This window comes from Geotrypetes seraphini, chromosome 3, assembly GCF_902459505.1.
Source record: "Geotrypetes seraphini chromosome 3, aGeoSer1.1, whole genome shotgun sequence".
Taxonomy (NCBI): Eukaryota; Metazoa; Chordata; class Amphibia; order Gymnophiona; family Dermophiidae; genus Geotrypetes; species Geotrypetes seraphini.
The window spans coordinates 218,899,427-218,924,678 of record NC_047086.1 but is presented as its reverse complement, the minus strand read 5'-3'; the positions used below and the strand labels follow the sequence as shown (position 1 = coordinate 218,924,678).

Here is a 25,252-nt window from a genome sequence, read left to right as displayed (position 1 = left end):
GTGCTCAAGCCTCAAGCCCCCACTCCACCCATTGGTCTGCTGAGCATTTTCCGGTGCCTATCTTTCACATAGCCTCAATTCTGTAAATGCCACAACTGCATGATTGTGTTGTGTGTGTGCACTGGTGTATTACGTAGTGTGTATGTCGGTTAATGAATGGGTTCAAGACATTAAGAAGAAAGGGATCACAAAAAGTGCAAAAACAAACAACGTGCAAATAAAGAGCACAAACAGCCTGAAGAATAGAGGGCAAGATTATTTTAATTTAATGGTGACAAGACGTGTTAAGAGCTCTTCAATCGCATGCACTTGATTTTAAAGCTAGCGGATACTTAAGTGTGAGATTTTGCAATTTTCTTTTTTTTTTTTTTAATTCTTTATTGATTTTCAAATATTAACAGTGCAATACACAGGTATATTAACATATAATACATCTTAAGAAAAGTACATTCATCTTACAGACATACATGACTGTTCCATTTTAACCCACCCAATGATTAAAAACACAAATGCATATATTCTTTCAATAACTGTCCCTTATTTAAAATAGTAATGCAATCCCACCCTGGATGTGTGATTTTCTTGAGAAGCAAGAAGGGACTATGTAGCTGTATAGACCCCTGAAGTAGGCTTATTGCTGAAACACAGGCCACGTTCGGTCAATTCAATTGAAATGATCTTGGTCCCTGTTCGTGTGCTCTTTGTTTGCACGTTACTGATTGGGATGAGGAGGAGCAGATTGGTGTTTAATGCTTTGGTCATTCATTTCCTGGGCGTTTCTCCTCCTAGGATGTAGATGATGCTACTCTGGCGCGCCTGGAGCTGGAACGGAAGATTGAATCCCTAATGGATGAAATTGAGTTCCTGAAGAAGCTCCACGAGGAGGTAAAATTCTGAATGTGGAAACAGGGAGGCAGTAAGTACCTGCCTAGGAAGTAGTGGGTGGGAAGGGGGCTGAGGAAGTAGCAAATCCCAATGTAAGAATCTGACCCTCATTGGATAGGTATAAATGTCGGCTTTTCCTTGTTATGACCGGGATAGCCATGCAAATGATTACTCGTAACTGGAAAAATTGGGATCGCCTTAGTTTTTACTTTTTGGTGGGTGAATTTATGCTTAAGTTATAAGTATGAGAAAATGAATGCTGATATGCTAGGGCAGGGGTGCCCACACTTTTTGGGCTTGCGAGCTACTTTTTAAATGACCAAGTCAAAATGATCTACCAACAATAAAATTTTAAAAAAACACAAAGCACACTGTATGCATAGAAAATGTTAATCATCATTCCTATTCCAGGGTTTTTCAAAGAGGTCAAAGCAGATGACTCTAAGCACTATCACCTCAGTAACAACCATACAAAAATAGACAAATATACCCCCTCCCTTTTTACTAAACCACGATAGCAGTTTTTAAGTGCAGGGAGCTGCGCTGAATGCCCAGCGCTGCTCTCGACACTCATAGGCTCCCTGCGCTAAAAACCTCTATTGCGGTTTAGTAAAAGGGGACCTTAGTGTAAAATATAGACAGCAGATATAAATTCAGACACATTTTGATCACTAAATTTAAAATAAAATCATTTTCCCTACCTTGTCTGGTGATTTTCTGGTTGCACTTTCTTCTTCTGACTGTGCATACAATCTTTCTTCCCTTCTTTTAGCCTGTATGCTTCTTTTCCTCCAGACCTCATTCCTTCCCCCCAACTTTTCCTTCCTCTTCCCTGCCCTTTCTTTCTCTCTGCCTCCCTTTCATTTTTTTCTGTTTCTCTTCTTTCCTTCTGTCTCCCTGCCTGCCCTTTTTCTTTCTTTCTCCCTGCCCTCCCCCAAGCCACTGTCACTGCCATTACCATCGGGGACCAGGACCCAAACGCCACCAATAACAGGCCCCAAGCTCTCCCTGCTTCGGCCAACCAGCATTCCTCTCCCCGACGTCAATTCTGCTGTCGGGAAGAGGAAGGCTGATCAGCCCAAGATCGTGATCAACCTATTGGGGGAAATGCTGCCGGGTCCTGCCTTCGCGGAAACAGAAAGTAGGCAGGACCTGGCAGGAACAAGAACAAATGCTTCACTAACCTGTCTCCCGCATTAGCCCGTAGCGAACGCTTGCTTCAGGGCTCTCAACATGTGCGTGCAGGCTTCCCTTCTCCCCCCCCCCCCTCCCCGGACATAACTTCCGGTTTCGGAGGGAAGAGAAGAGAAGCCTGCACGCACACGTTAGAGCCCGGAGCATAAGTTCGCTAGGGGCTGAAATTTCCAAGCCGGTTTTTTGGGTTTTTTTTTTAATGTTCAGCAGCGGCAGATGACAGCTGGGTGGACCGCCCAGCTAAAAGGCCCTAGGGAGAACACTGGAGAGGAAGGCTGATCGGCCCGTAGATCAGGACGGCAACACGAGTGCGATCGACTCGAGTTGCCTTCCTGAGCTACTGGTCGATCGCGATCGACGCGTTGGGCACCCCTGTGCTAGGGCATACTAAGAAATTCAAATTAGTTTGGGGTCCATTCACGTCTTCTGTAGAGTTGTTATAGTTGTCCTTTTCTTTATTTCCTGTTGTTTCAGCTCCCACACATCCAAGGGAGGGTGGGTGGGTGGGAGGAGAGGGGGGTGTATCTTTTGTTCGGTATTATTCTCTGATGGAAAATGTTGGATGGGAGAGGGAGTTTTATTTTTGTATTAATACTGATTGATTATAAGTGCTTATCTGATTATTATTTGTATGTATAATGCATTGCACTTTTTGTTGGATTTGAAAACTAAATAACGAGTTAAAAAAAAAAAAAAGAATCTGACCCCTCACCTCACCATTAAACTTGAACAAGATATAGGATTGTAACTCCTTCAGATGATATATGGTTCCTGGGAAACAAGAGGCCTGATTTTACTCCTTTCCTAGTTGCAAAGATTAAAATCACCTTGAAGGTCCCAGGAACCATATATCATCTGAAGGAGTTACAATCCTATATCTTGTTCAAGTTTAATGGTGAGGTGAGGGGTCAGATTCTTTTTTTTTTTTTTTAACTCGTTATTTAGTTTTCAAATGCCTTTTATGCCTTTTACTTCCACCTTGCTGGTAAGTGCTGGAAGGAAACATGGTTGAGCCAGTTATGAGTTTACCCCATTGTATGCAGAGAGTTGTAGTTCTGATTTTCTAATTTTATTCATAAAAAAAAAGAAAAAAAAGCAAGGCTACAAATCCCTACATACAGTGGGATAAATTCAGGACTGGAACTGTCTTGGGCAAATCTGTAATTCGACAGAAAAAGAAATCTTCCTTTGCCCAGCACAGAGAGAAGCAAAACAAAAGAAAGGCAAAGCCGATATCACAGTACAACACAAGGGATTTTACTGAAAGTTCCTACAGGAAGTCCCAACTAGGAACCTGGTTTCGGTAGAACACTGCCTTCCTCAGGGGACATACCAAACTGATAACAGGATATTAAAGTGGTATCTCTATTTCAGGTAGTCTTAAAAAAGACCTTTAGGAAAGTACTGAAAGAAGTACTGACAGACAAACTTCTAAAAAAAAAAAAAAAAGTTTATTGATTTTGAAAAAAAACTGTAGATACAGATGTTCTAGAGATAATTTATTATACACTGACATATAAAAACATGAAAATTCAATGAAAAAAGTACAATGATAAAAAATACAGTGGTAAAAATCCACTGTATTTTTTATCATTGTATTTTTTTCATTGAATTTTCATGTTTTTATATGTCAGTATATAATAATTTATCTCCAGAACATCTGTATCCACGGTTTTTTGTTTTCATCGGAGGATTGTTTTCACTGTGGATCATTGGGTCTCCCCATTTTTCTTTATTGATTTTGTAAAACATCAATAACATTCCCTAAAAAACACTTATATATTATGTATGAAACACAAAATAACCCCCCCCTTCCCTCCCTCCCTCCCTCTCTGGATTTGTATGTAGAATAAGAAATCTCAGATTTGACAGGTTCGAGAATACCCGTTAAAATTTTTAAAGCTGTTTAACAAAAGAATCTAATGGACCCCAGATCTCTAAAGAAACTTGTCAAGGAACTCTCAGTGAGAACCAAACGTGTGTAGTCAAAATCTGTAGCCGGTTAGCAACTGTAGCAATAACACAGATGCAGCCTATGAGCAGTTTTCCTAATCTTTCTTCTCCTGTTCATTTTGTGGCGTGCGCAACTGTGGATATCCCGATTTTCTTTGTATATATGGGCCCACGCTTCTCTGTGCTTGCACAGTGTGACGCGTTCCTTCTCATTTGCATGTGCTCAGGAGCTTCAGGATGTGCAGGTGACTGTTCAGAGTCAGCCCCTGCAGCTGCAGATGCAGATGGAGGTCCAAGCTGCAAAGCCAGATCTGACAGCCGCTCTTCGAGACATCCGCACCCAGTATGAGAACATTGCAGCAAAGAACCTGCAGGAGTCGGAGGAATGGTATAAATCCAAGGTATCCACAGAGCTGGAGTAAGCAAGGAACATGGGGCAGGGAGACAGAAGTGGGCACTGTAAAGGCGGGAAGACTAGAGGTGAGTACAGCAAGGGCAAGCATGGGAGGCAAACAAGAGATACTTGCAGTTGGGGTGGGGTGGGCTGGACAGCAGGAGTTGGGAACAGATGGGGTTGGGAGAGGGTCACCAGATTTTCCTGAAGGAAAATCCAGACCCATGGCCATGCCCCCCAGGCCTGCCCAGTTCTGCCTGTGTCATGCCCCATTCCCACCCCCGCCCCAGACGGCATCTGCTCATGTGCGGATGCCCCTTCCCGACGTAATTTTGAGGGAAGCTTTTCAAAATCCAGACAAAGTGAAAAGCCGTCCAGACCCCAGACATGTCCTCGAAAGGAGATCATGTCCGGGGAAATCCGGATGTCTGGTAACCCTAGGTTGGGAGAGGGTGGTGGGAAGAAGAGGAGGGTATATATGGGGCAGGGAGCTAGAGGTAGGTATTACTGGGGCAGTGTAGGTGAGCTGCATTGAAGGTGGTAGAAGGAACAGAGTTTAAAGAGTAAAAGTTAAGCTAAGAGGAACTATGAAGAGCAAATGTTACTGGACAAAAGACTCAGAGGGGAGAAGAAAGAGACATATCCCAGTGAAAACATTTTTTTCTTCTGCAGTTTGCTGACTTGTCCGATGCTGCAAGTCGGAACAACGAAGCATTGCGCCAGGCCAAGCAAGAGATGAATGAGTCTCGGCGGCAAATCCAGAGCCTAACCTGTGAACTGGATGGATTAAGGGGAACTGTAAGTAATACCCACATCTTCACCCTCCCTCCAAACAACTCTGAGAGATTGTTACAGTATGTGCTGGCACAGATAAGTAAGCCCATGCTGCAGTCTTTGGAATGGAATTGGAAGACAAAAATTGCTCTCATGGTGATGAAAAGGTGAAACAGGAAGTAAAGTTATCTTTGCTGCTGCTTGAGGCAGGAAGTGATGTCATTGTTGATTGGGCAAGGCAGGATTTTAATATGGCTCACTAAATATGCATATGCTTTTCTTTCACAAGAATGAGGCGCTCTTGCGTCAGATGAGGGAGCTGGAAGATCAGTTTGGCGTGGAGGCCACCAGTTACCAGGATACCATTGGTCGACAAGAGCAGGAGGTGCAGCACCTGAAGGAGGAGATGGCTCGGCACTTGCGCGAGTACCAGGAACTGCTCAATGTCAAGATGGCACTGGACATTGAGATTGCAACATACCGTAAACTTCTGGAGGGTGAAGAAAGCAGGTACAACTTCTGTCTTAGGGCAAAGTTGGGAGATGGGAGATCAGACATTTTGTGTTTCTGGCGGCATGGGGTTGCATTTTGCTTGCTTTTTCTGCTCTCACTGTGCTGTTTACCTCCCCATAGGATTGCTGTCCCAATCCATTCTATGGCTTCCCTGAGCATCAAGAGCCCTAGTAAGTCTGTACTGAGGACAACATGCTTTCCTTTTTTCTCCATTCTGAATACTGAGCTCAATTCTATTATTCTGTGATATTGTCCTTTGGGGAAACAGAAGCACAGTGTTCACCTCAGGCTGCATTCCTGCATCTCCTAACTCAGAGCTTCCCAAACCCCTACCAAGGACCCCACAAACAGTTGGGGGTTTCAAGATGTCGACAATGAATCTGCATGAATTATTTAGGAAATGATTAAAGTATTATTTGTTCCTAATGTAAGATTACATACAGGATTTGATAGATACTGATGCGCTTTATATGTATGCATCTTTCCACTCCAATTTTGATATTGTAATTTATAGCTTAAGATATTATGTAAAACCATGGACAACCCAAAAAGAGAGTACATTTACATTTTTATAAATAAATAGAAGCATATGTAAGCTCCTTGCTTACCTGGCAGCAGGGAAGGGGTTACACAAAGTAGTTCAGTTTAGGGCCACGGGCCAGGACCTACTTCATGCTAGCAGGCCTCAGCAAGTGCACTCCACTCAGTCTTTTACTCCTCCAAAGAAATGCAGACCACACCAAAGGTTGCAACTTCTAACTGAGCTTTACTCTTCTACCACAATCCAATGGCAAATAACAATGAACAATGTCCAGCTTTGTATAAAAATCTCTTGGACGTGTAGAAATCTGTCAGATGGTAATGATCCTCTTGGTTGGATAGATCCTGGACTATTGGGTAGGAGATAAACCCAAAAAGACAAAATTCCCTCCCAAGAACCGATCTTGTCTTCTCTGGAGCGAGGTCATTGGTTACGAATCCCCCCTCCCCTGAAATCTCATGATCTGTCTTGGGCTCAGATGCTCTAAAATTGACATAAAAATCCTGTGGGTTGCTTTAGAGCCGACAAATAGTCCAAATTGAAAATGGCGAGCAATGTTCAAATGACTTTGCTTGCAAATGAGTTTCATGGAGGTCTGCTTTAGTCCTATCCAATCAGTCATTGGAAAAACGACTTTGACACATGTGCAGAGCCGGTAGGGGAAGCCCAAACAGCTAAACGACAGGAGAAGCCCCAAAGCAGCCTCCTCCCACTCAGCTATATGGACACAGATGTGCGTATATTACACTTGCACAATATCTGTCCCCATTAAAAAAAAAAGTTGTGCTGACCTCCCCCCCTCAAAGAAGGCCCCTCCCCTCCAAAAAGAGGCAGGAGAGATGTCCATCCCCTCCTGCCTTGAAAACCTGGATCCCCTACACTCCCAACTCCCCATCCCGCGAAGATCATTGGCAGGAGGGATGTCCACTCACTCATGTCTCAGCCACCTGAACCCCCCTGCATTCTGTCCCCTTCACGAAAATCATAGCCACCCAGATCCCTCCATACTCCCACTCCCATGACGATTGCATCCTGCTGGACCCCACACACACTTCCGACCCCAACAGCAGAGATCATTGGCAGGAAGGATGTCCACTCCCTCCTGCTTCAGCCACCTGGACTCCTTAATACTCCCCCGCCCTGCCCCCATATCTTGTATAAAAGAAGACTGCAGGAGGGATGCCCAGTCCCTCCTGCCGGGAGGCCTGCCTCTTAAAAATGATGGCCTTCCTCTTCCCGGTGCATCCTGGGATACACCGGGCAGAGCATAACGCCCTGATTGGCTCAGGTGCCTAAGGCCCCTCCCCCTGTTGGTAATTTTAGGTCATTAGAAATCGGTGCTAGATTTTGTGCTTGTTTTAATATTAATGATCTTGTTTTAATACTAATGAGCTAATTTGCATAGAAGAGTGGGAGGCTGCAATGACTGCACAGAAAAGCCCACGGGGAACCATTGTGTGCCTCAGTTGGTAAATTACTTTGACGCTAAATCAGTTCAAACTAGTTTAGCGATGATTGTTAAACAGATGGTGAGTTTAGTGCATCTGGGCCTTGGTCTCCTTCCAGTGCTCTGCTGCCTGAAACACCCAGTACTCATCCCCCCCTTGAACAAGGATCCTGACTGTTTACAGGCTCCAGCAAGTCTTCAGGCACTTACTTATCACTTTGGCAACCTCTCACTTCCAGGTGCATATCAATCAAATCCCAACTGTGGGCTAGATTCTCAAAAATCTGCATAAAAAACCAACAGGCCACTGTTGCAGCTGTTATAGTAGCGATTTATATTATATTACATTAGTGATTTCTATTCCGCCAATACCTTGTGGTTCAAGGTGGATTACAAAAGAAGTTATCTGGCCATTTCCAGAGGAATTGAAGAGAAGAGCGAGTTGCTTCAGAGAATTGGGGTGAGTCTTGCAGTGTTAGTTTGTCTTCAAGAATTTCTTGAATAGCATGGTTTTTATTTCTTTTCTGAACGATTTGTAGTCTGGGGTCGTTATCAGTAAATTAGAGAGCTGGTAGTCCAGTTTTGCTGCTTGTGAGGCTAGAGGGCCATCGTACAGTTTTTTTCGTTTGACGTCTCTGATTGGTTGATGCGTGAACGGTTTGTGGGTTCTCCTATGTCTGGTTGAGGTAGTTTGGATTAGGCGGCTGGTAGTTTGTTTAGGTAGGCTGGGCTGTCTCCATTTATGGTTTTATATAGTAGGCAGTAGAATTTGAATTGTACTTTTGCTTGTATTGGGAGCAAGTGTGAGTCAAGGTATGCCGCCATGATGTGGTCGTGTTTCCTCAGTGAATAGATAAGTCTTAGTGCTGTGATTTGAACTGTTTGTAGTTGTTTTTTCATGGTTGCGGGGCAGGGGAGATAGAGTATGTTGCAGTAGTCTAGAAGACCTAGGACTAGGGACTGGACCAAGAACTGGAATTGTGTTCTGTTGAAGAATTTTTGAACTTGCCTCAAGTTTCTCATGACCGCAAATTATTTTTGTATTGTTTTGTTGATTTGTGGTTGCATAGTACAGCATCTATCTATCATCATTCCTAGAAGCTTTAGAGTGGGTTGTATGGGGTATGTGATTGAGGTTTGGTTGTTTTTTTTTTTTTACTATATTTGTTATGGTTGGAGTTTTATTATTTTTGAGGAGAATGAATTTTGTCTTGTCTGGGTTCAGTTTCAGTTTGTGATTTTTCATCCATGTTGCTACTGCTTCAAGTGTCCTGTGTAGTGTGTCTGTCATGGAGGAAGTTGGTTGGTCAAAAGGAAGGAGAATGGTGATGTTGTCTGCATAGCTATAGGAGGTTAAGCCTAAATTGTCCAGGCAGGTGCCAAGGGATGCAATGTAGAGATTGAAGAGAGTTGGGGATAGTGGAGATCCTTGGGGTATGCCGCATTGGTTGGACCATGGTTCTGAATTTTTTTTGTTCAACTTTATTCTGTAAGTTCTGGATTGTAGGAATCCTTGAAACCACGTGTGTACCTTGTCTGTGATTCCTATTATTTCTAGTATTTGTAGTAGGATGTTGTGGTCCACCAGGTCAAATGCTGCAGTGAGATCCAGTTGTATAATCAGCATTTTTCTACCTGTGCTGAGGTGTTGTCTAGCTGTGTCTATGAGGGAACCCAGTAGTGTCTCTGTGCTGTAGTTGGTTCTGAAACCAGATTGTGTAGAGTGGAGTATGTTGTGGTCTTGTAGGCAGTTGGTGAGGAGTTTGGCTACTAGGCCTTCCATTAGTTTGACATAGAATGCTATTGAGGCTATGGGTCTGTAGTTGGATGGTTGATCCGTTGCTCCTTTAGGGTCTTTTAGGATCGGGGTGATGACGATTTTGCTGAGGTCTTGCGGGAAAAGGCAATCTGCGAGCATGGTTTGTATCTATTGTAAGAGGAGAGCGCAGAATTTGGTACTGGAGGATTGTAATAGATATGGAGGACAGTGGTTGAGGTCACAGGCTGCGTGGCTGTATTTTTTGTAGAGTTTATTAAGGTCAGACCATTATATAGTGGGGAAGTGAGACCAAGTTCTGTCTGCCGCAGCTGATTCTTTTTCTGTGGGGGGCATTGTGATCTCTTCTAGATGGGTTAAGAACATAAGAATTGCCGCTGCTGGGTCAAACCAGTGGTCCATCGTGCCCAGCAATCCGCTCACACAGCGGCCCCCAGGTCAAAGACCAGTGCTCTAAATGAGTCCAGCCTCACCTGCATACGTTCCAGTTTAGCAGGAACTTATCCAACTTTGTCTTGAATCCCTGGAGGGTGTTTTCCCCTATAACAGACTCCAGTTGGGGTTCCGGTGAGGGTAGTCCTGGCAATTGTGATTTTGTTTTTAAAGTATTTGGCTAAAAGGGTGGCTGAGGGGGGAAGGGTGTTGTTATTGGCCAGATAGGGTTTGGTGTCTGTGAGTTCTTTTAGTATTAGGAATAGTTTTTTTGTGTCTTGGGTTTCTTTGCCTATTAGGTTGGTGTAGTGTGTCTTTCTTTTAGTTTTAGCTTGTATTGTTGGTTTAGTTTTCTCCATGCTGTTTTCGTGGTTTCATGGTTATTCTTTCTCCATTTTCTTTCTAGTCGTCTGCATTGTCTTTTGAGTAGGAGTAGTTTGTTATCGAACCATTTGTCTGAACGTCTGCTAATTCTGGTTTTTGTTTGTATTGGTGCTAGCTCATCTAGGGTAGCTGTGCTTAGCCTGCACCATTGTGAGATGAAGTCCTTGGGGTTGCATTCTTGGATTGTTGTGTCTGTTGTAAGTTGTCGTTAGTGAATTTCGGTATATAAAAATCTTCAAATTCGGGTCTTGCTGTGTTCCAATTCCCTGGTGTTATATAGCAGAGCATGCAAGTTATGGATCCTTTTAGTGTAGTGTATGAAAGTTGGCAGGCTAGTAGATCCATGTAAAGGGTGGACGTTTTGTCTAGTATATTCAGATTTAGGGAATTTCTGACTAAGATTGCTAGACCTCCTCCTCTTTTTTTTTTTCCCTGAAGACCACTGTTATTTTGTATCTCTTAGGGCAGACTTCCGTTATCCTGGGATCCGAGTCTGATGTGAGCCAGGTTTCTGTGAGGAAGAGGCAATCCAGATTCTCATTTTCTATCCAGTCTTTTATTGTTTTGGGGTAGATGAGTGGTCTTGGGTGAGGGTGTGGTTTGGTCTTAGAGGGGTTTGTTGGTCGTCTTCCCCATGTTGGTGTGATGGTGTGGTGTGTATAGGTCTGGCAATTTATGTTCCTGTCCACTGTGATTCTCCTAGCTGGGTGGTGAATTCTGTTAGTAGTTGAAATAATTGGAATTGGGGAGATGTTGTTTGCTGTTGCCTTCCAGTTGGTTAGGAGCAGGATGATCAGTAGGATAATTTGCGTTTGTTTTTGTGTTGTAGGTTTCATTGTGAAAGATAGGAGGAAGGAGTTGGTGGGAATGCGGTTATAGGTGGTCTTTCGGGGTGGAGAGGTTGTTATTTTTTTGTGTGTATGGGTCTTGGAGGTTGTTGGTGGCAGGTGGTTGGGGTTTTTGTGTACTTGTATGTGTGATCAGTGTTGCAAGGGCCGTTGGGGGTGGAGCTGGTCTCCCACACCCGACCAACTCCTTCCCTTGCGGCTGCTGCAGTTGGGCTGGGTTGGGGCAGCTCCCGATTTAAGTGGAACTGCCCTGAAGAGGAAAATCTTTTGAAGCAAGTCATTCTCTAAAAAATTCTCCAAAAAATGCTCATGTAAATGAGGTTAGCGGAGAGTAGCGAAGATTCGCTAAATTTGCATATGCCCATCACTGGTGATAACGATGGGCACCTGCGCAGAAAAAACACAAACCCCCCTCATGGGGAGGGGTGTCTGATCAGACAGCTCAGACCTGTCGGAAAATTTTTGCTGCAAATGTGACACACCAAGGTTAGAGAATCACTCGGAGTGACCATTTCAGTATTAATGACCTCATTGTGCTACATTTGCATGGCAGTATTGGAGACTGCTAGAAAACTCAGGAAAGACCTCGGTAAGCCATTTTGATAATCTGCCACTAAAATACATGCATGCTAAATCAGTTAGAACCATTTAGCGAGCACATTAAAGACAGATTTTAGTTTTGAGAACTGGTCCTGTATACCTTCTACAACCATAAAACTAGGGATTACATGCAGTAATAATTTTAAACCCACAGTTACCTTGTACCACAGGCAGCCCCAATGTCTAGGGACTGCTACCACCATCTCTGCTCTATTTCTTCACCGCGGCTATTAGCAGTCACGGTGAGCATAATGGTCACCCTGACTACACATAGGAAAATGACAGCAGATAAAGGCCAAATTGCCCGTCCAGTCTGCCCATTCACAGCATCCCCTATCTCCTCCTCTCCCTAAGAGTTCCCATGTGCCTGTCCATTGCTTTCTTGAATTCAGACAGTGTTTGTCTCCACCACCTCTACTGGGAGCCTATTCCACACATCTACCACCCTTTCTGTAAAAAGATATTTCCTTAGATTACTCCTGTACCTGTCACCTCTTAATTTCATCACATGGCCTCTCATTCTGGAGTTTTCCTTTATTTGAAAAAGGCTCACCTCCTATACATTAAAGCCACAGAGATACTTAAACATCTCTATCATATCACTTCTCTCCCGCCTTTCTTCCAGAGAATAGCTATTGAGTTCTATGAGTGTGTCCCCATATGCTTTATGACAAAGGCCACTAGCCAGTTTTATAACAGCCCTCTGGACTGATTCCATCCTATTTATATCTTTTTTGAAGGTGCGATCTCCAGAATTGCACACAGTATTCCAAATTGGGCCTCACCAGAGACTTATATACCTCCTTTTTCCTACTGGTCATTTCTCTCTAGAGAATGACACGGTGGCGGTTTACCCGCGGCCATCGCATTTTAGCCGCGGGTCACCCGCCGAAAACGGGGAAGAAAACTAGCAGTCGCTGCGGCGACGGGGACAAGGCCATTCACCGCCCGCGGGGCGGTGAATGGTCTTGTCCCCGCAGTGAGGCATGAAGGATCGCGCGGTCCCCGCAGCTCACACCCGCCTGCCCAATCGATTCTAGTGTTTAGCCAGCTCTCTCCCTTCTCCTCACCTTAGTTTGTAGATTTTCTTTTTCGGCGACCCGCACGCTATCAGAGAGCCGCGCACCCGCTGCTGCTCAGTTTCGAACTTCTGCTCTGACGCAACCGGAAACAGGAAGTTGCAGCAGAGCAGAAGATTGAACACTGAGCAGCCGCGCGTGCGCGGCTCTTTGGGAAAGCGTGCAGGTCGCCGAAAAAGAAAACCTATAAACTAAGGTGAGGAGAAGGGAGAGAGCTGGCTAAACACTAGGATCGATTGGGCAGGTAGGTAGTGGCTGCGGGGACCGTGCGATCGCTAGTGTTCCCGGCTCAAATTGGAAGGAGGGAGTGAAAGGGAAAAGGATTCTGGGCCAAGAGGATGAAGTCGGAAAGAAAAACCCACAGCAGGAAAGAAAGGGAAGGACTGGCAGGTGAGCCAGATGCTAGAAGCAGGGGGGGGGGAAGAAAGAGGGAAAAAAGCTAGATGGGGTTGAAAAGAAGAGACACACTGGTATGGAAGAGGAAGATAGGGGAAATCTGGACACAGGAAGGTAACAGAAAGAGGGGAAATTATGTGCATGGGGCATAGGGACAGAGACATAAAGGGGACATGCCACGGGGATGGTATATGGACACAGGGGGAGGGGCAATGACAGATACATAGGGGAGATATTAGAAATGGAGAAAATAGGAGCACAGAAGCGAGATGGTTTGTGGGGATGGGACAGGGACCGAGCTCGCAGGCTCCAGTGGCTTGCACAAATTACATTGTAACGTGCCATGAAAATAAGAGGGAGGAAGGTAGATAGATAAGCCACGTGAGAGGAGCTGAAGGGTAGTAGAAAGGAACAGATGGTAAAGGAGGGAGGGAAGGGTGGTGGTGGAAAGGAATAGGACAGACATTGAAGGAGGGTGGAGAGAAACAGACCCCGAAGGGAAATGTGGAAGACAGAGTGGGAAGAAGACAGATGCCAGACTATGGGGGAGCGGAGGGAAGAAGATGGGTGCTAGACCAATTGGGGGGGGGGGTGAAGGGAGAGGCACAGTAACAGCAAATGGAAGACGTAGAGAGAAGACACACAGTGGATGGAAGGAATTGAATGAGAAGATGTGGAAAGCAGAAACCAGACAACAAAGGTAGAAAAAAAAATTATATTTATTTATTTATTTTTTGCTTTAGGATAAAATAGTATATTAATTGTGTTGATAAAAATTTATAAACAAAGCCCTGCCAGCTGAACATCTCTTTCTCTAGTTCAGCAGCAGGAACTTTGATTTATAAGAACGGAATAAGCTAAATATTACAGTACTAAGGCTTATATGGATGCAGCGGGGACGGTGACGGGGCGGTGAATGGGATGGCAGTGGCGGTGACGGGGCGGTGAAAGGGATGGCGGTGACAGTGACGGGGCGGTGAAGGGAACGGCGGTGACGGGGCGGTGCAGAGGATGGTGGGCCGGTGACGGGGCGGTGACGGGGACAGATTTTTTCCCCATGTCATTCTCTATTTCTCTCCCTATGCACCCGAGTATCCTCTTGGCTTTGACTTTCGCCTTTTCTACCTGTTTTGCCACCTTGAAATCATTAGACACAAATTACCCCCAAGTCCTGCTCTTCTTCCACACACAAAAGTACTTTGCCTCGTATACTATACTGTTCTCCTGGGGTGGTAGCCCAAGCCTGCATATTTTAGCATTAAATCTTAGTTGCCAATTAACAGACCGTTCTTCAAGCTTCACTAGATCTCGCCTCACGCTATCCATGCCTTCCGGGGTGTCTACCCTAGTACAGAGTTTGGTATCATTTGGAAAAAAAGACAAACTTTATCAGACAGTCTTTCCACAACATCACTCATGAAGATGCTAAAAAGAGCTGGCCCAAGGATGGATCCCTGTGGCACTCCACTAACAACATCCTTTTCCTCGGAGAAAATTCCTTTTATCGCTACTTTTTGCTTCCTTCCACTTAATCAATTTTTAATCCAGTCCGTCACTTTAGGTCCCATACCAGCTGGAGACCCAGGGCCAGGTTCTCAAAACTTAAGGTTGCCTTTAACGCGGTCACTACACCGATTCCATCCAGTTTAGCATGCATGCATTTTAGCGGTGGTTTATTAAAATGGCTTACCACAGTTTTTTTTCAAGCTTTTTAGCCATCTCCGATTCTGCTATGTAAATGGGCTTATCAATATTTAAACGAGCACTCCGGTAGATTCTTCAACATTGCCAAGTGATTTTCCAGGAGTGGCGTCGGCTTTTGGCGGCCAATAATTAGCAACTGGTCTGGGGATGCTGGTACTGTGCCAGTACTGTGAAAAGCGCATCTCTGGCATTTGTTTTGACTGTGGCTAATGAAACGAAATAAAAGTTACATGATTCACATAAATTATAATCTGTTTTTTTTAGGGGGTGGACAAAAGCACACTTCTTGAACGTGTTTACATTACATTAGTGACTTCTATTCCGCCTGTACCTTGCAGTTCTAAGCGGATTGCAGTATAAGATAGCTGGGCATTTCCAGGAAGTTACAATTTGGGGGACGCTTACACAGTAGATGCAGGGGGATTACAATGTAGGGGACGTTAAATAGAGGAGGCAGAGTGGAGAAATTGAGGAGGGAGGAGAATTGAGGATTACTAGTAGGGAAGATGAAGTTTAGGGTTGGTTACTTTTTAGGGTCGTTGAGGAGGTCTGCTGGTAGTTTGCATGGAGGGGGGGAGGATGCGAGGGGGGGATAGAAGGCTGTATAGTCTTAAGCTTGTGTATTATGGCCGTGTCTTATATGCTTCTGGCTGTGGTTCATGATAAAATTTGACATTAAAAACAAATTACAATAGTTACAGCTGCATGTGTTGTGCGCCTATGTCGTGAGCATATATAATGCTCAAATAAGGCATGTATGCGATATGTGTGCTTACGGCGTTGCTTTTCCTGGCACATGCGCACATTTAGGCCTTTTTCGTGATATATTCAAAACATGTGCTGATCGCTATCACCAGTGGCTCATCTCAGGTAAATTTAGCAAACCTTCGCTACTTTCCGCTAACTTCATTTGCATGTGCGGGTTTTTTTTTATTTTAAAGAATGACTCGCATTTTTGAAATCACTATAATATCGGCTGCGACAGCGGCCCATCGGTTTTTACCACAAAGCTTTGAGAATCTAGCCCCTAGTGCATACAAACTGATTTCAAGCATGTTTATTATTATCCCCCTCTTCTACGAAACTGTGCTAGTAGTTCCTAGCGTGGGGAGCCGTGCTGGATGGCCCGCGCTGCTCCCGACGCTCATAGGAACTCTATGAGCGTCGGGAGCAGCGCGGCCATTCAGCGCGGCTCCCTACACTAGAAACTGCTGGCGCAGTTTCATAGAAGAGGGGGTATGTGTCTCCTGCAAATCTGACTGGTGTGGAGATCCTGAACAGATTTCGGATGCCCTGTTCTAATGTATTAACTAAGCAGCTGAGGACATGGGGGAAAGGGAGATAATAATAATAATAATAACTTTATTCTTCTATACCGCCATAGTCCTGAGACTTCTAGGCGGTTCACACTTAAGATAGCTGGACAGTCAGCGAGTTACAATATGTAGAAATCCGGGATACAGTATGTAGAAAACTTACAAAAAAGCATATAGAATCTTACAAAAGGCAGTGAAATATAGCAAGCAGAATCTTAAACAGAGTCTTAAAAAGGCAGCAAAATTAATGTTAGGCATTTCAGACTTAAAAACAGGAGTGGATATAAGTAGTGTTAGGTGTAGATACTTTTTTAGGTGGTGATTTTGTTGAATAAGGCAGTTTTTATGGCTTTTCTAAAGGCATTATATGTCAGTCTTGCTCCATTTATGTAGCTGGGGAGAACTGTTGGTTAAGGTGAATGTGAAGGAGGTGGATCCTACGTACACTGCCTTCTTTTCCCTCCATCCCCCCTTTTATTCCCTTCTTTTTCCCTTGTCTTTCATCCTCTTGCCTATCTTTCTTCCCTACCCTTGTTGACTTTTCCTCTTTTCTCCCGCTCTATTCTCCCTGTTTTGACTTCCCTGTTCTTTCTTTCTTTTTTTTTAATTCTTTGTCTTTCTTACTGCTTTTCTTTTCAGGTCCAGAAATAGATCATACTCCTGAGATACACACAAGGAAAACGGTTCTAATCAAAACCATAGAGACGCAGGATGGTGAGGTGAGTCCCAAAGTTCGAGCGTTGCGAAGCCTGCATTGAGCTAAAGAGCCAAGCTTGGGGCATGGTGGAGAAAATGAGATTCACATTTTTATTTAACTTGTTAACCGTTGTGATGTTGTTTAAAAAAAATTCTAACCCACTTAAACCTAAGCGGTTTACAGAATACATACATAATCATCAATATATCAGTATAGCAACAGTCAACACATAGTCCTAAACTCTCCCAAATAATATAATGCATAGGCAGCGGAATGCTTTTTTGTTTGGGGGGACCCAAAAGCTCTGCCCTAGCCCCAGCAGGATCCTGCAGCATGATGACTCATTCACCTACCTTCCCCAGGCACTGCAATTTTAAATCTTCAAGCAGCTGCCACTCAGCGTCAACGAGCAGGCTTTCCCCGGAAGTCTTCATTCTACAGTGATGCTGCGTGGCAGCTATGTGGCAGATGCCTGCAGACTTAAAATTACAGCGACCGGGAGGTTGGAGTTGGGTGGGGGAGTAGAGCCATAACTGACTCTTCTGACTGCCAATTTTTGGGGAGGCCATGGCCCCTGTCGCTTCCCCCATTCTGACGCCTATGATATAATGATCATTCAATAAAAAGACTCTGCAAACATCTGAGAGTAACCTAAGTGGTCTTGTCAAATTGTTCCATAGTAATACAAATGAAAAAAAAAGAGAAAAAGAGAGACGATATATGCAAATACAGTGTATATGTATATGAACAAATGCTAGAAAATTATTTATTACGCAGAGGGTGGTAGACACATGGAACGCGCTTCCGGAGGAAGTGATAGGCCAGAACTCTGTACATGGATTCAAGAAGGGTTTGGATAGGTTCCTGGAGGATAAAGGGATAGAGGGGTACAGATAGAACTTGAGGTAGGTTATAGAAGTGGTCAGAAACCACTTCACAGGTCGCAGACCTGATGGGCCGCCGCGGGAGCGGACCGCTGGGCGAGATGGACCTCGGTCTGACCCAGTGGAGGCAACTTCTTATGTTCTTATAATAATTTATTTCATTATTGTTTTGAGTGTATTTTCTCAAAAGCTAAAAATCTATTGCAGTTATCCATAAAATGATCAAAAATTTACACTTAACTTATTGAAATCCAAATGGCTTGCACCTTAATAAAGTCCTTTTGAAGTCCTCAAGTGCATAAGTCCATATCAAGATCAAAAAGACATAAACGGATAGTAATCCAAAAGCTTGTAACTTAGAAATCCAAGGTTTCATTGAAATCCAGTCAAAAGTTAATTGGAAGTCCGACGGTGGCTCTACCGTTTCACAAGTTAATTGCTTCATCAGGGATGAGTTGTTGAAAGTGATAATCGTGCATAATGTGCAAATTGCCAGTAAACTTTATACTCTTCAGTGTTATTTGATATTCCGATCTGCAGGAATATATTGAATAACACTGAAGAGTATGAAGTTTACTGGCAATTTGCACATTATGCAAGATTATCAATTTCAACAACTCGTCCCTGATGAAACAATTAACTTGTGAAACGGTTGAGCCGCTGTCGGACTTCCAATGAACTTTTGACTGGATTTCAATGGAACCTTGGATTTCTAAAGGACTCTAACAAGTTGCTAGCTTTTGAATTACTATCCGTTTATGTCTTTTTGATCATGTTATGGATATATGCAATAGATTTTTGGCTTTTGAGAAAATACACTCAAAACAATAATGAAATAAACTATTATAAGTAACATAGACACTGTATTTGCATATACCGTCTCTCTTTTTCCCTTTTTTCATTTTAATTATTTGTTGAGAAGGTATTTCTTTTCTCGTTTTTTGTTGTCCGTAGTAACACCCCTGCCACCGAAATTATCGAGGCCTTTATATTTACGTAATGTACACTTAACTGCTCATCCCTAACCAATTGTAGCATCTCCTCTTACCTTAATGATCTGAGAGGCTGGTACACTTTCACCACTTGTGTCAAATACCAAGGGATCTTATAATGAATCACTTTAAAAATCAACAAAAGAACTTTGTAAACACTATGAAATTTGATAGGCAAATAGTGATACCATAAAACACAGGGCTTCTCAAAGCTGTCCTGGTGATTGTATAGTGGCTGTATTTGCAGGATATTCATAGCACATATGATGAGGTCTATATGCATACATTGAAGACCCAGTACATGCAAATGTATCTCCTGCATAGTCATTTTGTGCATGTCCTGGAAACCAGTGACTGTGGAGTCACCAGTACTAGACTGGGAAGCCCTGGCATAGACAAGAAAATGTACGATTGTATGAGTACATATTTATACTGTATGAAGAATTGCATAGATTTTTCTTTGTGTATAATGGTAGCACAGGCCAGTGACTTTAAGGAAACAAAGGATTCTGGAGGACGCTGAAGCTTATGTTGTCCTTTTCCTTATGTGATGAGACAGGTGGTCACTGAGTCAAAGAAAGAGAAGTCAGCAGAAGTGGGAAAATGACCCAAGATCCCAACATGGCATTCTGTGACAGAGAAAAAGCAACTGGATAACGCAAATAGAAGGACCTGTAAGGAAAACAGTGACAGTGAAGAAGAAGAAAAAGAACTCAAAGCAGCCTTGTGGTTTGTCCCCTCCAGTGTACATCTCAGCATTAACGCCACTTATCAGTGACGCAGAATCTCTCTCACTGGCCCTTCCTTGAGGTCTCCTGTACTTGTATTCTTTAGAACCTTCTCAAATCTTGATCTCCTTGACAGACTTCTCACATACTGACCTTCCCGTGATGACCTCTCGATGATCCCTGACCTGCCCAAATCTCGGTCTCTTATTGGCTCTCCCATGACACTCTTTTGGCGGTTGTCCCACTAACCTTCCTAACAGCCTTTCCATGTTTTAACCTCCTCCTGCACTCTTAGGCATTTGAATACCTTCAAAATTGAAGAAGCTCCTCAGCTCCCCAGTACTTTTGAAAAGTTGGCCTCTATGCTTGAATTAGGGCAATTTTCCCATACTGCTTGTCATACTTTTTCACTTTTTTCCTATCTGTTTCAGTAAACACTTCCCACTCACCCCTCCATGAAAAAAGGTTACTTTTTAAAAAACCTACAGTATACTGGAAGCATCCTTTGCCCCAGCACTCCGGTCTCAGATCTACACGAGAAGGGGTAATCGCCATGATCGTTTCTGATAAGTAAATGCTAGACCTTAGGAAGAAGGAAGAGCATATCCCCCTCCTCCTGTGCTGACCTTTTCTGTCTCTCTCCTATTACAAATTGTATTTCTCCCCCAATCCTTTTGTTTCAATATGGCACTTACGTCTTATTGTATTAATGTCTTCCCCTTTGATTTTAATAGTTATGGCCCTGTACACCGCTTAGACAATTTTTTTAAGCGGTATATCAAATTTTAAAAAAAACTTGAAAACTTGAAGTGAAGAGAAGTTAGTTGCCAGAGCAGATACTGGCATCTCATGTGACAACAAAAAAAATCTCTGTCCTCTACCTACAGTTGGAAGAGAGCCAGTCATGAACTTCTGCTCCTCTTCAAGTTGTTTTATTTGGCCAGTGCAAATTGAGAGGCCGATTTACTAAGCTGCTGTACAGCAATAATGTGCATTAAAAAGCAATTAACTATAATTTGTATTAAATGTACCTAATACATGTTATTTTACTATAATGCGCAGGGCCAGATTAAGGCAAACTAGGCATGCGCCTAGGGTCTGAATGTTTAGGGGGCCCCATTAGATATGCTCAGGATTCTGGAGGCCAGAATTTCCAACTGTCTGGATGTTTTCAGGATTCTACAGATTTGTAAATTAACTGTTATGAAGGCAGAAGGATGGCTAAGGTGTCTAGACATTTTTCAGAGTTTAACTCTCTATAGCTTTCTTCCCTTTTAGTGAAGAGACTGTAGTAGGATCCAGCCAAGGGGAACGCTGCTCTAATCAAGTTCATGTTCAGTTTATTTAATGTACCACATATATAAAATCAGGGTTAAAATCTAAGCAGTTGGCCAGTTCTGTTTTTGAACTTCCATCCCAATTCATTGTGCTATTTGTATTCCCTGATTTTATCCAATGGCGTTCTAAGGGGGTGGGGCAGGAGGTTGGCAGACTGTCCTGCGTGCCATCTTCACAAGGGCACCGGTGCTAGTGCCCCTCTTCCTCTTCGCCCCTCCCCCCCGGCATACCTCTTGAAATGTTCGCTGGTACAAGCAGCATCTTCCACCTTGATTTGCTTTTGGTTCTTTTAGGTATATGTTTTGTCAGTTAAATACTGGAGATGAAGGGGGGGGATTTGAACCCTTGACCAAACATGATGCAGAGAAAAAGCTTTTATTCCCTGTACAGTCTGACAAACTGCTCATGCACATATACACAAGTTAACTTCACACCAAATCACTCCTCCGGTGCTGAAAGGCAATTATCAGCACTAATTAAGATAAGTGATTAAATTATGAATGTATAAAAATACAAAAAATTAAAACATTGTATATAAAAGATCCAGTGACGATAATGGCTCATGCCTACAATGCATGAATGAAAAGCCAGCTGAGGATCATATAAAAATTCTGTGATAAATTGTGGAGGGGTGATTAGGTGCGAAGGTAACAATGCTAAGCCCCTATATAGAATAGCATGAAGAATAGTGATCTATAATGATTATTCATATACATAAGTTAAACATAAATTAAATATACATCGCCGTGGAGTTGTACACCTCATCTATGCCAGTGACTGGGAGATCCCGGTTGCAGTCAAGCACAGAGAACTCAGCGGGCCAAAACCCTGGATGTCCACAGAAATCTCTGAGTTTGAATGCCACCTGCTCCCGCCTTTTATAGATTATCCAAGCCGATAATTAACTGATATTTAATAAGGCTGGCATTTTGTGGACAGAACATTTACTGTGTTTGGACACACTGACAGGAAATGGCCAGATTTCAGACTGAACCAAAGACAGTGTCATTCCTGTTCCCAGGCTCTAATGTATCAAGTAATTAAGGGAGTTTATTGCACACATGGAATAAATATTGTACGTGTGTTTTCAACTATACTCAAAACTTTGCTTTCCAGAATAGCTTCTTTATGAGGTAATCAAGTTCAAAACTTATAATCAGTACTTTTAATCACTAAAACAGAAACTGTTACTGTCCACCTAACTAATTGTAATTATATTTCCTGCAGTAAGATATCATCAAACAAGCTCTTACTGCTTTTTTATGGCCCCTTTAATTTATCTAAATTGTCCATTTAGCTAACAAGATTTTTAAAATTCTGTATTAATGATGTATTTGAGCACAAAATGTTTGTTTTCAAAACTCCAGACTACACACAAAAATGGCTCCATGCTTTTTGCAATACATCCCACCCTTTAATACAGTTTTATCATCTATTGTAGCCCACCAGCATAAGCTCAAGTTAGGTAGGCATAAATTACAGAAGATAGTTAAGAGTGAAGGGACACACTGTATACAACAATAGAAAGCAATCAGCTTATTATGATTAGAATAATTCCAAGCACATATCTAATATTTTGCCAATTTGAAAGCCATTTAAAAATCCAGTCCCACCACCCTTGATCTTTATCTTGTGTAATATGATTCACCAAGTCATTTAAATAATTAATATATCTGTTAATACTTTGAGAATGATCATTTAGATTAAAACAACACATTCTTTTGAATTCCTGGCATCCATGATTATGTAATAAAAGCAAATAATCAGTAGCTGCTCTGTCTTCTAAAACTGCCTTTTGACTTTCTTGTCCATCTAAGAATAACTCGGTTAATGCTTGACTGGTACTATTAATACTCTTGGCCATCATACAAGCTTAGTTATTAACTGCTGGGCTGTATATACAGACAAACCGAGAACGCGCACAAAGCTAACCCCTAGGGCTACTCTCTCTGACTGTGATAATAAATTTACATCATAATTACAATCTACAGGGAGGTGTAAACTAGCCTCTCTCTTCCTACGTATTTCTTTCGTGGGAAGTAATGGGAACATTATTAAATTTAATCGTGTCAGAGCACATGGTCCACCAGTAATGTTTGCAGGAATGTACATGTAATATTTCCAGAAGACAACAACCATCCTTTGGGGAGTTTAACGTGATTAAAAATTACTTGGTGAGGTAACAGTGACATTACATTTCATAATATTTGAAACATCTTTACAAAGTTAGACTTACGATCACATCACATCGCAGTATCATTTCTAGCAGCTTGTTTTCTCTACTTTAATTGATTGCATTTTCCTATTAAGCTTGAATTACATGTCATATTATAACAGACATCTTCACTAATATTATAAGTAGTAATCTGTGTAAGATTTGACCAATTTTTTGTTGCAGTCTGTTGACAGTGGCAGACAACATAAGAACATAAGAAGTGCCTCTGCTGGGTCAGACCAGAGGTCCATCATGCCCAGCAGTCCGCTCACACAGGGGCCCACCAGGTCCAGGACCTGCATATTAATCCTCTATCTATATCCTTCAATCCCCTTTTCCTTCAGAAAATTGTCCAAACCCTTCTTGAACTCCAATACCGTACCTTGTCCTATCACGCCCTCTGGAAGCGCATTCCAGGTGTCCACCACCCGTTGGATGAAGAAGAACTTCCTAACATTGGTTCTGAATCTGTCCCCTCTTAATTTTTCCGAATGGCCTCTCATTCTTGTAGTTTTCGAAAGTTTGAAGAATCTGTCCCTCTCCACTTTCTCTATGCCCAAGATCTTGTAAGTCTCTATCATGTCCCCTCTAAGTCTCCGTTTCTCCAGAAAAGATTGGTTGAATATCTCATTATCATTGTTCTGAATTTGATATATCATTTTCAGTAAGGCTGTAGGTGTTGGCACTGCAACCAGACAAGTTATTAGAAGATCAGATGTACTCATCCTATTGGATAAACAAAAGTGTTGCTTATTAAGAACTTGGAGGGCAATATATTCCCACATGTTCGGAGGTTGATTCCATATTTTAAGATTTTGTTTACTCTTGTCGTTGACATTTACGTTGTTTTATTGGGTATTATCGCTGCCGAAATATAGTGTTCCTCCCACAACCATGACAAGGACATAACACTGTAAGGTAAAAAATTATGTTATTTATTTACTCTCGACTATAACATTTCTGCCTCTGTGTATATTCCCACTTTTCTATTCCGGGTTGCATGACCAACACAACATTGTCTGTGCCACTAGCTATTTCATCCACAGGAACAGGGGGATCAGTGGGCTGCTCAACCCAGACTTTGGTACCTGTAGCCAAGCCAGTGGAGCCAAATCCATCTTGGTCCCTAGTGGAAAGGACAGTGAGAGGGTCTGAGAAAGCAGGTGCCCCATAGAAAATAGGTATTACCAAAAGCTGCGCAACGTGGTCGCCTGCAGCAAAGGAGACAAGTGTAGAAGAGACATTACATTGTATAATAATGCCTTAATCTCTCTTTGAAAATCTGAGTCGCGCACACCCCCTATAACCTGGAGTTCGCATAATGCAAAGTTGGAACAAAGTGTAATCAGCCCTACATGATGGGGGAGAATTGACATACCTAATCCAGATGCTACCACTCTAATAACCTGGGGAGGAATCACAAGATCAATAGTAGGGCAAAGATCCAATCCGGCAGAGCTCATAGTGGCTCAGAAAGGCAATACGGCAGAGGGATGGATTTACCAACAATGCAACATAGATATAGTGAAACATTGTAAATCTGCAAATTGGGGATGAGCATGCAGCTCAAGGGCGTGTCCCCTGCTGTAAGAGAGCAATTATTAAGGATTTTGGAGAGCCATTTCTACATGGTCCCTCCATTGTGAATAACGAAGGCCAGCAAATTTACACAATTGATCTTTTAAAAGACCATTCATAAGCTCAATGAGGCCTAAGGCTTGAAGATAGTAAGGAATGTGAAAAAGCCATTGAATGTTGTGGTCATTCGTAAAAGCTTGGATGAGCTTGCCTGCAAAGTGAGAACTTTTATCATTTTGAATTTGCAATGGGACCCTATAGTACAAGATAATAAACTATAATGTTCCTATTGTACTCTGCTGAGTGACTTGTTTGCAAGGGTGAACCAGAAAATATCCATAATAAGTATCAATTGCAGTACACATGTATTCACAGCCTCAAGAATTAGGCAGAGGACCTACGAAATCAATTTGCCATACTTGCCCTGGCAATTTGCCTCGTGCAATCTCATCTTTCAATGTAGTGGGTTAGTTTCGCCTGTTAGTATGTTGGCATGGGTTAAGAAAGGATAATTGTTTTAATTATGTCAAGTGGTAAATTGATATCTCTATCTTGAGCCCACCTAAGTGTGGCTTTCTCTCCC

General features: G+C 42.8%; 1 protein-coding gene across 2 annotated transcripts in view; it reads left to right on the top strand.

Moving 5' to 3' along the window:
- PRPH (peripherin) overlaps nucleotides 1–23,362 on the top strand; it is a 37,246-nt gene extending 13,884 nt beyond the window's left edge. Inside the window, exons 3-9 of one of the 2 annotated variants that reach the window (XM_033939789.1) lie at nucleotides 790–885; nucleotides 4,260–4,433; nucleotides 5,099–5,224; nucleotides 5,490–5,710; nucleotides 5,834–5,883; nucleotides 16,877–16,956; nucleotides 19,370–23,362. In XM_033939789.1, the coding sequence (XP_033795680.1) occupies nucleotides 790–885; nucleotides 4,260–4,433; nucleotides 5,099–5,224; nucleotides 5,490–5,710; nucleotides 5,834–5,883; nucleotides 16,877–16,956; nucleotides 19,370–19,417 (795 nt within the window). In that variant the 3' untranslated portion in view covers nucleotides 19,418–23,362. The remainder of the gene's footprint in view (nucleotides 1–789; nucleotides 886–4,259; nucleotides 4,434–5,098; nucleotides 5,225–5,489; nucleotides 5,711–5,833; nucleotides 5,884–16,876; nucleotides 16,957–19,369) is intronic. The other variant, XR_004538956.1, reaches the window with a different exon arrangement.
- The last annotated feature ends 1,890 nt before the right edge of the window (nucleotides 23,363–25,252 follow it).